We start from the raw sequence: 15,061 nt of genomic DNA, 5'->3' as shown, positions 1-15,061 counted from the left end.
GTGAGACATGAGAAGACTCCAGGGGCAAAAAAAAAAGGTTTCTCTGCTGAGAATGATGCAGCTGGCCACTTATAACAACAAGTAGCATCAGGACATTTTTTTGGGGAGATTTCAGTGTCCACCTGTATTAATGCAGGCCATTGCACTCTCCGAAGACCAGCACAAAACCCCTGAGTCAACTGTACTGGCGTCCCTCTATTTCCAAGTCAGTTCTCCATGAAGCAATACTAACAAGCAGGGATGGTTTTGAAATTGTTCTGGATTTCCTGATCTGTGCTGTGGCTTGCATTTCTGTCTCTCCTTCCTGAAGCTCTGACTGTGCTGTCATTGGCAACTTTTTAGTCACTGTTCCTGCAATAATGGGGCGCTCTCACATTTCAGTCAGTCAGCCAAGGCCGTGATGTCGTGATGTCGCAATGGCAGCTGAAGTGGTATGGCACCCCCTCTTAGACAAACTACATTGTTGCTGAAGATGCAATTTTAGAGAGCTGATTATTTCATGGACAAAGTATTCACAGTGCTTCCGAATTCTGTCACAACACGTTATAATGACAACATGATTTTTTTAAAACGTTTGCAATAAAATAAAATCTCACATGCATAAGTATTCACAGCCTTTGCCTCGAAGTTAAAAATAGAGCACAGGTCATCCTGTTTACACTGACCATCCTTGAGATGATTCTCCAGCTTAATTTGAGTCCACCTGTGATAAATTCAGTTGATTGGACATTATTTTGAAAGGCACATACCTGTCTATGTAAGGTCTTCACAGCATGAAGCCAAAGGAATTGTCTGTAGACCTCAGATACAGGATAGTCTCAAGGCAGAGATGTCTGCTGCTTTGAACGTCCCGATGAGCACAGTGGCCTCCATCACTCGTAATTGGACATTGGGAACCACCAGGACTTTTGCTGAGCGATCGGGGGAATAAAAGGAATACAATTAATTTTGGAATAAGGTTGGAACAAAACAAAATGTGGAAAAAGTAAGGTGCTGTGAAAACTTGACCAATGCACTGTAGAAATAATGTAAAGGGGCTGTCCTCTTTCATCTTCAAACTACACTTTTTTCAACCAAAAAAATGTAACAACACAACCACCGGCTAGCAGATGTTACCATTAATGGTTTAAACATCAGATTAAACAAATAAATGTTGATATAGTAATCCTCATTTATCGCGGTTAATTACTTCCAGACCTGACCGTAATAAATGAATTTCCACTAAGTAGAATTCCTTGTTTATAAATAGAATATTTTTGTAGTTAGAACATAGAAAACCTGTTCACGACCTTCTAAATGAGTTTTTTTTTTTACATTATTAGAACCCTCTAGACATGGCATAACACCCTTATGGTCACCGTGTTACCCATTATAATAGACCTAATAACAGAAAATTTTAGACATAAATAAGTCTCGTAATCAAGTGTGTTGCTGTATATGTCTTCTGGTGCTAGCGGACAGGAAGTGACGTCAGGGCTTCAGAGTTGACTTTTAGCTTGGCATGGGTTACGGCCACAACACTAGCCCGTGCTAGGGATTATTGTGCCTGTTGTGAGAGATAATTCAAACCTGCAATAAAAACCTGTTGTTCTGGTGATCAGGTCTGGTGCTTGTGTGTCTCACCAAACATTACAGTACCATTACCGACACCTAGTGACCAGTGTAGAATACTCTCATCACAATGTCTAGTAATGCCTATTTTGAATGCCATGTGTTAGTATGTTAGTTAATTAACGGTTCATTAAAACAATACCATTTGTGGTCACTCGTTTTCAATTTTACAATTAGAGAGATCATTAAAGGTACTCCTCTATGATGACAGTTTCATACGAATTTCAATCGCGAATTAGTTTTGTCAGTTGGCAAATGACTGCCACCTACAGGACTGGAGTAGCGCTTTATCAATAATAACTTTTGATAGTTGGAATTTACAACTGTGCTCTTTTTATTATAATTATTGATATCTTATTATTATTTATTAACAGCAGACAAACTTGTGGCCTTGATCTGCATGCAGTATCCTGCCCCAGTGCATTTATGTACATAATAATTATGTGCATAATGTGCATAATGGAATCTGCCACTATCTGTCAATACTAGCGCTACTGAGTGTTCTTTTTCACTTACATAAGCGGGGCATCACATTAGAAACACCTCTCAGTATGATTCAAAGCATGTCAACGCCACCAGACTACAACATTCAATTATGGACAGAAACTGAACATTTTGTACATGAAGCAAGGTGAAAGGTGTGCCAAGTTAGACCTAAAATTGAAACAACAATGAAGCAAGAAGCAAGAAGATTTCAAATGTAATATGTGCATTAAAGTGTGCAACTATATTACAGGATAGAAGATATAATTTGAGATCTAATGAGCTCGGGTGTGCTTCACCCTGCCTCTCATTAAAACTTTCCTTCATAGCTCATATTATTTCCCTTTACAACCAAAAGAGGGCAGCATAGTGGCACATTTCAACCAAAAAAAAAAGCCCCTCATTGCTCTTCTCCCCTTCATCCAACCCTCATCTTTTTTCCACTTTAATTTATTCGGTGGCAACAACTATTAGAATTCAAATTTGACAGTAAGAAATTGTAAATGCAAATTTAACTTTTCTCCTCTCGGTGTTCTGAGTGGGTCCGCCTGTGCCGGTATGTGGTGCTGAAGAACAGCGTCCTCCATGTGGGGGTACAGATGCCCAGTCTTCTTGATCCTGGAAAACATTACAGTGGATGTCTAAGAACGCATCCCGTTCTTATAGTGCGCTCCAGCGGAGTCCTTTTAGTTACTTTGGATGAGAACCCACACAAGACCTGAGGGGGCGAGTGAGAGGAGGAGGAACAGGAGGAGGCGCATTCATCCACCGGGAAAAGTGGAGGTGAGCTGTCACATGAGCGGATTCCCCCCTTCCTCATATCCTCTTCCTCATCCTTTCTTCATCCCGGAAGGTTCGTTCTGTGGTGCGAGGACATCAACCAACCCTCTCAACCCCTCACCCGCTTCCTCTCTTCCCTTCTCCTCCCTCGCAGTGGAGAAGAAAGCAAGAGAAGTGACTCAAGCTTTATAAGGCTTTGAGTACTGCAAGGAGGTATTGTATTTTTTTTTTTTTTGTATATTTGATTTTTTTTTCACTCCAGTGGATGAACCGTAATTTCTGGACGGTGGAAGAAAAGTACGAATAAGACTGACTTAAATAAATGGAACTTGCGCTGTGTCGCGTCCAAACATGTCCTTTTGGAGTGAACTGAGGGACATCACCGCCCATCTTTGCGTAAAAAACGACTTTTGTGCCGACATGCACATATTCTCTGCAGCGATCGTCTATTTTATTCGTTGACTGACTTTTGGACATTTATTTTCGTCTTTTGAAGAACTTGGACTTGTGTGGAATATAACAGAGAAGTGGCGGCTACTCATTCAACTCATCGATCCATTAATTGGCAGTGTATGCCTTCGCTGACTCCAGCTATTGACTGGTTAGCTGTGAGCAAGTAGGGATGCACTGATGAACATTGCTGAAGTTATTTATTGTAACAATTCCATGCATCCGCACTGCTTGTGGTAATTAAGTGTAATCATTGTGTACAAACCACTCGTTTTGTGCATTTTGGAATGCGTAAAAGTGAAGCGCGGACAGAGAAGTACTAACCTGGCTCCGTAATCAAAAAGGAAGGTTGTTTTTTTTCCTTCAGTTTACATATTTTGAACATTTCTGAGTGTTGCTTTTGGCAAAGGAGGAGAGGACGCGACCTCCTGGAGGGAAAACTTGCCTGCAGTCGGTGATGAGAGGAGAAAGGTTGGATTATTTGAACACTGTAAGATATTTACCGGGTCAAGGTTCTATCACTGGCATCTCTTTGGATACTGGACTAGTAGCTCTCAGAGAGCAGGTAAGAGGATGTCACTGTCGGATTTTACGCATGGCTCATATGCGGGATACTTGACAAGGCGTTCGTGTCTGTGTGTGTGTGTGTGGGTGTGCGCGTGTGTGTGTGTGAGAGAGCGAGAGAGCATGCGTAATTTTACGCACGAATGATAAAGGGAGCATGTGTGACAGTTTGTGTGGCAAGGATTCTTAACACAAACATTGGGATAGCTTCTTATACGATTGTTTTAGTTCCCATCCATCCATCTTTTGTGCCGCTTATCCTCACTAGGGTTGCGAGGGTATGCTGGAGCCTATCCCAGCTGACTTTGGTGCGAGAGGCAGGGTACAGCCTGGACTGGTCGCCATTCAATCGCAAGGCATACAGTATATAGACAAACAACCATTCACACATATGGACAATTTAGAGTCGCCAATGAACCTAAGATGCATGTTTTTGAATCTGGGAGGAAACCGGAGTACCCACTCACGCACCTTGCGGCTGAACATCATGGCTAATAGCCCCCCCCCCCCCCCCCCCCCCCCCCTTTCCTGGCAAGAGGTCACAATAAAGGCACACTTGCACAGTCTGTTGAGAACCAATAGAACAACAAAATATTTTTATATAACAGTTTACCATCATTGTCATTGTTTTCTAATTTGTTGCATGTTAACTGAAAGGAAATAGTGTGCTCTTTGCTCTTTTCAGCAATAGAGACAAAGCCCCTTTTGGGTGAAAGGATGCTTTTTCTGAATCCACTGTATAATTTTGCCATTTGTTCAAGTCATCCAAAATACAGGCGCTGTTTGTCTGAGTGCTTTACAGCCCAGCAGGTGTTTTCTCTTCCTACTCCCCACTCTTCTATGTCCTCTTCTCTTGCAATGAGAACAGAGAACAGAAAGTGTGTGTTGGTTATGTAAAGGTGGGTTTGTAAGCGAGGGAGACAGATGCGTGTTGTCCAAATTGTGTGAGGCTGCAACAGCCACACTTAGGCAGGGATTCCATGGGTTTGCAATGGTGGCTGGTTAGCAATAAGGTACAAGCTGATTGTCAGGGTGGAAGGACTGTATGTGTGTGTGTGTGTGTGTGTGTGTGTGTGTGTGTGTGTGTGTGTGTGTGTGGACAGGAGGTCCTCAGTCTATGCACAAGCTCCGTTCCTACAAAAGAGATGTAAGTCGAGTTTTAGTGTGAATTATATGCTGACCCTTCTGATGGCATCTTGAGCCTCTTACAGTCGTCCCTCGTTCATAGCGGTTAATTGTTTCCGGGACCCAATTGCGATAAATTAATTTCTGTGATATGGGATTCAATGTTAATAAATGGAATATTGTCATAGTTAGAGCACAGACAACCTGTTTTATGACTTTCTAAATACTTCTAAATACATACAAAACATTATTAGAGCCTTATAGACATGCCTATGGTCACCTTTAGACGCCTCTTATTCATTGTTTACGTCACATTGCGCAACTCTTTTGCTGCAGGGACTCGAGACGGCCGCTAGCTTGCAAGCTAGAAAGCTAACCAGTTAGCGTCAAATGTATTTCTTCTAAACCTAAGAAGCCAACAACTTACCACTTCCACACGGAATGGGAGGATAACTTTTTTTCACTCTATCATGTGGGCCACATGCCATGGCTGGCTTCATGACTTCATGCAGTGTTAAGGTAATGTAATGTAAGGTAATGTCTCAATGTTTTGTGTCACTGCTGCCGCCTAGTGACCAGAATTACATATCACTTGTATTTCAATATATAGATATGTATACATATACAGTATGTGTATATATATATATATGGTTAAAATGCGTTCCTGTTGGTCACTTTCCGAGAGGGGAGGGCACTGATGTAATAATAAATGTTTTTTCTAATATTCTCGCGATCGACCGGCAAAGTTCCAGATCGACCAGCAGCTTGCCATCGACGGGTTGGTGACCTCTGGTCTACATATTTGAGGAATTCAAATCATCACTTAGATGTTAATCATGTTGATGAGTGCTTTTTCCTAGAATGGAGCTTGATTAAAGCTAAAAAGAAAAGGAGCTGAGAGGATGTACTTGTATTGGATTAAAGAAGCACAGTCGAGGTCGAGACATGTAATATGTTAAAGAAGCAGTCCATGTCAAACTAAACAATTTAATATTTAATTTAATCACTACTGTTTACTTTGTTGCTCTCCAATGCTGTGATTGTTTATCTGTGTTTCAAGCGTACACAGTGTTTCATGTGTTCATAAATGTTCACACAGTAACATCAGACATGGGTCCTATATTGAAAATATAATGTACGGTAAATATAAAGATACAAACAAAAAGATGTAGCAGCTAAAATGGAATGAGTAATACATCATTTGCATTGTAAATGTAGCCTAAAAGTCACAGTTGCCATCGCAACAGTTTATGAATCAGTTTTTGACGAGGAGCGGATTTTTCATATGGTGACGCCATACGTTACATTCAAACATTTAAAGCATTTGGCTGGCATAAAATAAATTCATTCTCTTCTGCTACGGCTTCTATTTTTCCTGAAAGACATGTTCCATTTGACACAAAAGTGTGTTTCAACAATTTCAGAGTGCATTTTGATCAAAGTCATGCCATACAATGAACAGGAGTAATGACACGCTCATGTAAAACCGTGACGTTTTATGTCATGCTTGGCGAAAGGATCAAAGCCTCTTTTATATTTTGTCACAGGAAGGTCTCGAAATGATCAATGGCATTTTGGGCAGAGGCAGGTTGGCATTTGGGTTTAAGTGAATATTGAATAGCTCCCCTCACATGGAGCTCGCATTATTTTTAGTCTGTATGACATACAGTGGTGTGAAAAAGTGTTTGCCCATTTCCTGGTTTCTTTTTTTTTTGGCATGTTTGTCACGCTTAAATGTTTCACATCATCAAACAACCGGAGCTATTAGTCAATAAAAACACAACTGAGCACAAAATACTGTTTTTAAATGGAACTTTTTATTATTAAGGGAGAAAAAGTGATTGCCCCCCTAAACCTCTGGATGTGATCTCTTGGATGAGTCGCCGCTACGCTGTTGGGGTAATTGTGGTTGGCCGGCCACTCCTGGGAAGGTTCACCACTGTTCCATGTTTTCGCCATTTGTGGATAATGGCTCTCACTGTGGTTTGCTGGAGTCCCAAAGCTTTAGAAATGTCTTTATAACCTTTTCCAGACTGAGCTCTCAATTAATCTCAGTAGAAGGTATGTTTTAACAGTGTAACATCATCGTTATGAAACATCATGTCTGGAGGATGTTTCGTGAAGTAATTCCTCACACAATTGCTAATCGTGGAAATTAGCATTAAGTTGAAGATTCATGTTCAACTTATTTATATTAACTGATTGCTGAGAAACCACATGGGACATGTCAAACGTATTATGGTACCAAGTAGCGGTGTAACGGTTCGTTTTAATAACGATTTGATTCCTGCCACGATTCGTGGTTGCCGATACGATTATAGGAAAAGAAGTGTGAAATGTCAGTGCTTGAAGAAAAGAACATTATCAGTGAAGCATGAAGACATAAACGTGAAAATGGTGTGATTTCTAACAGCGGTACATCTATGCTGTACGTTTTACTTGTACAGGGTCAGGCAAAATGATCTGACACATTTGTAGGTTAAATAAAAAGGCAAATAAAGTAAAGAAACATTTTATTTTCGAAAAGTACATATAATGCCTTTTTTTTCATATAATGCCATTTTGCTTTGTTTCTTTATCATGCCATTGTTTTTCGTTTCTTTCTCAGTTGCTACCATGAATTGGACTTGTGGAAACGTTTATCAAAACAAACGAATCTGTAACTGCAACACCGTTTGCACTTCAATCCTGGTAGACATGATCCCGTACCAGCTCGAAACACCATCTTGTTATGGGTTACCAACTTCAGAGCTACTGGATCTGCATTGGGTGTGTGGACAATAATGGATCCCATTTGACTGATTTAATTTTTAAAACATAATGAAACAGAATGGCATTATATACACTTTCTTGTTTCTTTACTTTATTTGCCTTTTATTTAACCTACAAATGTGTCAGATCATTTTTCCTGACCCTGTATTATCACGTAAATATTGTAAATTATATATATATATATAGAAATTGTGAATTTCTCTTGGAGATGAATGAAGTGTCTATCTAAATTATTACTGAGCTATGGTGAATGAGACATGCGGAAAAAAACGGCCTATTTTCGGAGGGAAAAAAACTGTTGAATTCCATTGTACAAGGTACATGGAAATTCATTCGTTCGTGAGGTTGATGTATGCATGCAGGCTGTACTGTGGCTCCAGCAAATGCTACGGAGAGTAACTGTGTACAGAACTGTTATGGCGCCTGTAGGTCAGTTCACAGTACTGTGGAGGACAAGCTGAGCTCAGAATGAAGCCCTGCAGCTGATAAGGATTTGGTGATTCAGTATCTTGCTTTCAGTCAGAAGGGTGGCTGTCTGCTGACAAAGGGTTTGGACCAGGATCCCTGGGTTGAAGGTTGCTGTATTTCACATGAACGTGAAGAGCTGATTCATTGCTAATGCTATTTTTATTTAGCTTTTTTACTTGTCACATTTAAGTAGACATAGGGTGTTGTGGGTGTAAAGGCACTACCAGCACAGTAAGAAGAGGGTGGAGGTGTCATTTAATGCTGTCCAGGTTTAACGCCTTGTGTTACTCATGGTATCCCTGACAGGAGACAGGCTCCATCGCAGTGTTAGCCTTCTTGGCGGGCACGGTGTCTGGACCGCAGCTATTAATTGTCCTTGTCTTCCTCATTCTGGTCACAGGCATCTTTCTCAATTCACTTGACAAAAGAGGAAATATGCTTAAATGAGTTTGGATCCCAGAGTGAGAGGACATTTTTCATCTGCATCCAGGGCAGGAGAAGTTGAGGAAACCTTGGCAACGGAGCAGAACAGCAAAGTATTTTATCTTGCTGCCGGCTATTTCAAGTTGTTTTAAGCTGGAAAATGTACCCTGCATTTCAAGCCGTCTGTCGATACAGCCTTCAAAATCAACATCCACAGTCGTTGTCTGACAATGGTTGCGTGTGATATTTTGAAAGAGAATGAAACAATAAAAAAGTGGCGTTAGTTTCATATGCAACAGTTTAGAATGTGTAAATAGCATGCCCCGTACAAGTCAAGCAGAAGAATTGGGGGCATTTTAAGAGACTTCAAAGAGAAATACCTTGAAGGTATCCATCTGGAAAGATGTGGGGCATTGTTGATGGTCTTCGTTTCATCGTCGTCATCCGATACAGTAAATAGGATTATGGCTGAAGAAGAAATTGAAGGATTTGGAGTATATCCAACACAAGATCACAGAGATAGCAGAGGTCGATTGCAGGGCACTATATAGCCTTTCCTGTTTTCTTATTTTTTGTTGTTTGTTGTTTTGTTGTTTGTTTGTCACACTTAAATATTGCAGATCATCAAACAAATTGAAATGTGAGTCAGTAACACAACTGAACACAAAATGCAGTTTTTTAAATGAAATTTTGTATTATTAAGGGAGAAAAAAACATCCAAACCTACATGGCCCTGTGTGAAAAAGTGATTGCCCCCTAAACCTAATAACTGCAATCAAGCGTTTGCGATCTCTCTTACAGCGCTGTGGAGGAATTTACCCACTCATCTTTGCAGAATTGAAATATATATAAGTAAATCTTAGTCATCTTCCTCTTTGGGAGTATATATGATACATTCATTACACATGGATATTTGTATTTTCCATCCATCCATCCATTTTCTATGCCGCTTCTCCTCATTAGGGTCACGGGGGTATGCTGGAGCCTATCCCAGCTGACTTCGGGTGATAGGCGGGGTACACCCTGGACTGGTCCCCAGCACATTGCACATATAGACAAACAACCATTCACACTCACATTCATACCTATGGACAATTAAATTATTTATCAAATTATTTATTTATTTATTTATTTATTTATTTATTTATTTATTTGGAAAGAGGGGTTTCGTTGAATACTGTCAACGTTCACCAGATCTCACGCCACTTTTTTGGACTTTTTTTATGTGGAGACCTAAAAGAGAAATTCTACGCTATGAGAGCTGCCACTGCCTGCAAGCCTGCAAAAACCAAGGAAATTGTTTCGTGATGTGTGCAATTCCAATGCTTTGCGTTGTCAGCAGTGTCTGGACCAGAACGGATGTCAGTTTGAGAAAAGGCAGTGACAAAACAATAAAATGATGTTTGTAAATTCTATTAGACGTTGAAAATTGAACAAATTATAATAAAGACCTACTGTAGTCTACATTATTTAAAGTGTGTATACATTTTTTGAGACACGATTTTGTGGTCTTATTTGCAAATTTTAAAAACGATTTGATAACAATTCGATTCCTATCACGATTCTCGGTTGCCGATACGATTCAAGGACGATATATTGGTTCATTTAGGACGATACGATCCGAAACGATTCAGTGACTTTTTAACCATAATTTCAAAAGATGACAATTAAAAGAAAATACGTTTGCTTGGGTTGACTTAAATAAAATAAAAAATAAAATAAAAACAATACAAATAAATATAAAATAAAAATGTCAAATTATTTAAATAAAAGTGATTTAAATCAAACACACATTTGAATTAAAACGGTGAAAAAGGCTAAAATGTAAATTTATATATGAAATAATATATCACTTAGAATAAAATAATCATTTTAATCATTCATTATTGTAACGTGTAGCCCTCACAGTGTGAGGGCTACACGTAGTGATATAGTGCATATAGTGTATAATCTATGTAGAAGTATACAAGAACTGCAAAGATCTGCACTCTCTTTTCAGGGCATGCCCCCTCCTCTTCATCACTGTGACTCTCCAGTACACCCCTCAGCAAATCTACCAGTGTCTGTAGCCTCTCCTTTGTTGACGTAACACGCTCTGACAGGCTAGTCCCTATGGATTCTGATCAAATGGAGTAATAGTGTACACAGCAGCAACAGTGCAGCGCCGGCCTGCTAAAACAGCAGCCGTAATATGGCAAAGATCAGCATCTTGCAAAACTGATTCGACATGTTTCTGTGCTGATTCTACTTCATTAGCCAGGAAAAAAAAACAAAACAACAAATATAGGGAATTTCTTAAAGTGCACAGAAACTAGAGGTTTTTTTTTTAACTTAACATTGTAAATAAGTGTTTTTAAAGGTTTTATGAGTGCATAAAACAGTTATAGCTTCACGGGATTTCTTTCTGTTTGCATTCATATAGGAGACATGAGCAGACTCGCATACTGCAACCTGGAATGTATGATTTAATACCTTTAAATGTACAAAACATCAACAACAGAAATAAGGCATTAACTGCCCCTCCGGGTGATGAGAATCCAAGATGGTTTGCATCAGCAATCTGAGTGTGCCGCTGCTGACGAACAGTGTCATTTGGGCCTTTTGTTTATATGACAAGTGAGGTTTTTTTTTTATTTTTAACAGTACAGTAATCCCTCCCCCTCCCTTCTCGTGGTTAGTTGATTCCAGACCCGATCATGATAAGTGAATTTCCGCGAAGTAGGATTCAATATTAATAAATGGAATATTTTCATAGTTAAAGCTTAATTTTATGAACTTCTAAAAAACATTTTATAACATTATTAAAGCCCTGTAAACATGAAATGACACACCAATAGTCACCTTTATACTCATATTACCTAATATACGTATATTGCTTACATAATAAGCAATAATAAGACATAATGACTCACTGTTTGCATTGGGAAAGTTCCTTGTTGTTGTAGTATGTCAAATGTAGTGCGGGCCAATCGCACGTGGCATTAGGAAAAAAAAGATCGCAATCAGCCCATCGTCCACTCTCACTATGGTGTTTGTCACTTGAGTGATATATTAATGCCAGTCTGACATCCGTTTGCCATACATAGATGTGCACTCCGGCAGTACTGCTGCTAGCCAGTGTCTTGGTGAAGTCGGTAGCGGAGGAAAGGAAGCGCTGTGCTTTTCAGATCCTTTCATAAAAGAATGTCATCAAGCCGTCGGCTGCACTCCCTTCAAGGACACTCCCTGACACTGACCGACGACAATCGGATTAGGTTTGAAATTTGGCAGGATGGGTTTGTATGTTTACATACGTGTATACTCACTGGTGAACCTGCATCGCAAGGTTTACTAAAAAACAAATAAAAACGGGCAAACAAAACAGTAATAACACATATGTTTGCCCTGTTTAGTCCTAACATAATGAAGAGCAAAGGTAAGGTTGGGCATTGAATACTTGTTTGGCATTCTGTAGATTCTGCAAATTTTAAATTACATTGTTGCTCTGATTTAGTGTATCAAAAGGTATCTGTTTGACTTTAAATGTAACATAATTCATCTTTTATCAAAGTGCAGCGGGTCCCTGGACGACCCCTCAACTTGTTGGAGTGTTTTTGGATTTTTCATGTTGGTTTTTAGGTAAAAAAAAAAATAAAACAAATTTTAATTTCCTGAAAATAGGCAGTTTTTTCCGCAGAAAACACATCTCATTCACCCTATGTTGATAATGTGATAACACTGGCAAAATGTACAGCGTACATGTACCATTGTTGAAAAAAAAAAAAAGCCCACAATTTTTACGTTTAAATGTCTTTATGCTTCACTGCTAATGTTAAGCGTTGAGATTTCGCACCGTGTTTGGCGGTCTTTGAATGTACCGTAGTTGCTGTGAGACGTAAAAGTGAAACTTACATGTAACTTCGGTTCTGTCTGTCACCTTATATTATCATTCATTAGTGGTGAGTACAGTACTTTTTAGACTACATTTTAGACTTTGGAGGAAGTGTGGATGTACTGTACTATCATACAAAACTACAAAACTCATTATATTTTGTCGGAACGCTACTGACGTCTTCATTTGTTTCATTCACAAAATCAGCACATGAACTCTAGTTGACAATATGACAATAAAACAGGATGCAATATTTTAATATTCGTAAGTGATGAATATTAAATGAAAAATAACAGGAGCGTTTAAGCATTGAGCCTCAGCATATTTTATATTTGGCACGGACGTTAAGGCAAACTAAGTTGGCTTGTTACTTGACTTTCACTTTGATGGATTAATCATCTCAGCCCAAGATTGCAGGGGGGGTTGTCACACTGTGCTAGCTGGAAGGTCATAATCCAATCATCATTTTGACATTATTTGACACACGATGGAATAGAATGTGAGCGTGTGATAGCTTTACTTTTATCACTGCAACCAACAAATATCTTCCGTAGTTAACACGCTTCTGTCACTGCAGAATTCTCTTATTTTAAGTGTTTTACAAGAGGAGTGTCCAAGATGTGTTTTGGGGAGGAAATAGGTTATACTGTCATGCCTGTAAGTACTACTTGTGATTAAAGGTTCGGTCTAAAGCCCAGATTACGTGATGGCTCACATACTTGATTTGTACGACTGATTTTTACTTTTTTTTAGATGCTTAGATGTGACAAATTAGGAAGATGCTGGATCGTTGTTTGCGTTCTACAGTTACTGAGAGAGCTGCTTCATTCCCTGTCCGCCTCCAGTCATTTTTGCTATGGCCACATTTTGCTTTTTGTTCCAAACTCTTGAACGGTATTTTATGTGTTTCCCAAATCTTCCCGTCTTGTCTCCCTGTTCTGTCCCAGCAGCTCTTTTGGCAGGAACGTCACTAGGTTTGAAAGATAAAGGGGTGCTTAGCGCCCGTGTGTGTGTTTAGTATTTAGTTTTTTTTTGGGCACCAACATAGACTTCGTCAATGAACTGATGATTGGAAGAGCATTTATCAGGACTTGTTATCCGTCTCTCGCTGTTACCTTCCCTGCCTTCTACAGAAGACAAACTGCCTTTCCTCTCCCAACTCTACAGGATATGTTCTTTATACTAAAAAAACACCCATGAGTTATCTAAAAACACAAACTAGAATATCACATTTTCTTCCCCTGGTAAACATAAATATAGGTCAACATTACAGGACATTAACAGTTACAGACATCACCTTTTGTCTTTGCCTTTTTGTTTTTTTTCCTGGTTTATTCCTGTTAAGTTTTCTCAATACTTTGACAATCAGACCTTGTAATAGTCCTTATTGTTGTGGTTACCAAACTTTTCACAGTGGTGTAGCCCTTCAGACATTTGACTTGAAGCCATGTACCCCCTACTCCTGTACAAAAAAACATAAACCTTTATTAATCCTCATTAACTTGAAATATTGAACATGATTAATTGGTTAATTAATTATTAATTACAGTAACCAAGTAATTCTGGTTCAAAAAAATGGTATTTGACATGGTCAAATTGTCAGTCGGATGTTGGGATCCTTCCGTTTGAATGGGTTGAACTGGAGCTTCACTTTTGTGTGTGGCTGTTTATGGTGTCACTGTTGTTACTGGAGAAGAAATCAGTGAATTGTTAAGTCAATCGTTCAAACTTTTGACACAAATGCTATCAGTCTGAAGCAATCAAAGCCAGATTTTAAATTGTTGCTGAGTTCAGTACTCCTAAACGCATTACACCTAACATGCATTAGTTTCAGACATTGGTCACTGGGAGGGCAGGGAAAAAAGGGTTATGCTAAGGTGATAGTCGTTCTTGCAGTTATACAAAAGTCTGGACGGTTTTTATAGACTTAGACAGTCTGCAGTATGTTGTCCCTCTTTGTTGCTTGTATCAGTGTCGAGTACAGTTCATCATCTAAAATGAAGCTTTATTTAGGAAGGTCATTATTTTGTCAGCGAGAGCTGTCACGTCCTGCTTGTTACAAATACAGCTACATTTGAATCACCAGGGATTAAAGTTGTCACAGCCAGTTTTAGTTGGTTTCACATCAACTGCGGAGGAGTTATAGCCAACAGGCATGACACAGTCATAGCCGGTTAAGTGCCAGTTGTTAGTACGTTGACTTATGCATAAATCAAAGTGACATAAAAGCTGAAATAATCTGTGTTTCAAGCTCCAAATTTGTATTCCTGAATATGTTTTTTTGTAGCTTTGATATTTCATTTCCCATACATAATACAGAATACTACTTGTAGAAGACACACAAGATGAGAAGTGTAAATGGACGGCCAAACAGTCAATGACATTGTGCAGGTGCAGTATTTATGTAGTACCTTTCTACAGTTTTTACCAAGACGCCTCATTCATTCACACAATAAGAGTGTGCTGACGTGGGTGAAAAGTAACTGGCTCATCTTCAGTATCTTTCCCAAGAGT

At 39.2% G+C, this 15,061-nt stretch overlaps 1 protein-coding gene across 8 annotated transcripts in view; it reads left to right on the top strand.

Annotated features, from left to right (window-relative positions):
- The first annotated feature begins 2,661 nt into the window (after positions 1-2,661).
- Positions 2,662-15,061, top strand: part of il1rapl2 (interleukin 1 receptor accessory protein-like 2) — a 384,745-nt gene continuing 372,345 nt past the window's right edge. For 2 of the 8 annotated variants that reach the window (XR_008572827.1, XM_054791464.1), the window contains exon 1: positions 2,665-3,889. Coding sequence is in view for 4 of the 8 variants with exons in the window: in XM_054791464.1 (XP_054647439.1) it covers positions 3,782-3,889 (108 nt within the window). In the remaining 4 variants the exon portion in view is untranslated. Of the gene's footprint in view, positions 3,890-15,061 lie in introns of all 8 variants that reach the window. The other 6 variants (XM_054791465.1, XM_054791467.1, XR_008572830.1 and 3 more) reach the window with 4 other exon arrangements.

This window comes from Dunckerocampus dactyliophorus, chromosome 11 (assembly GCF_027744805.1).
Source record: "Dunckerocampus dactyliophorus isolate RoL2022-P2 chromosome 11, RoL_Ddac_1.1, whole genome shotgun sequence".
Taxonomy (NCBI): domain Eukaryota; kingdom Metazoa; phylum Chordata; class Actinopteri; order Syngnathiformes; family Syngnathidae; genus Dunckerocampus; species Dunckerocampus dactyliophorus.
This window is presented reverse-complemented; position numbering and strand designations above follow the sequence as displayed.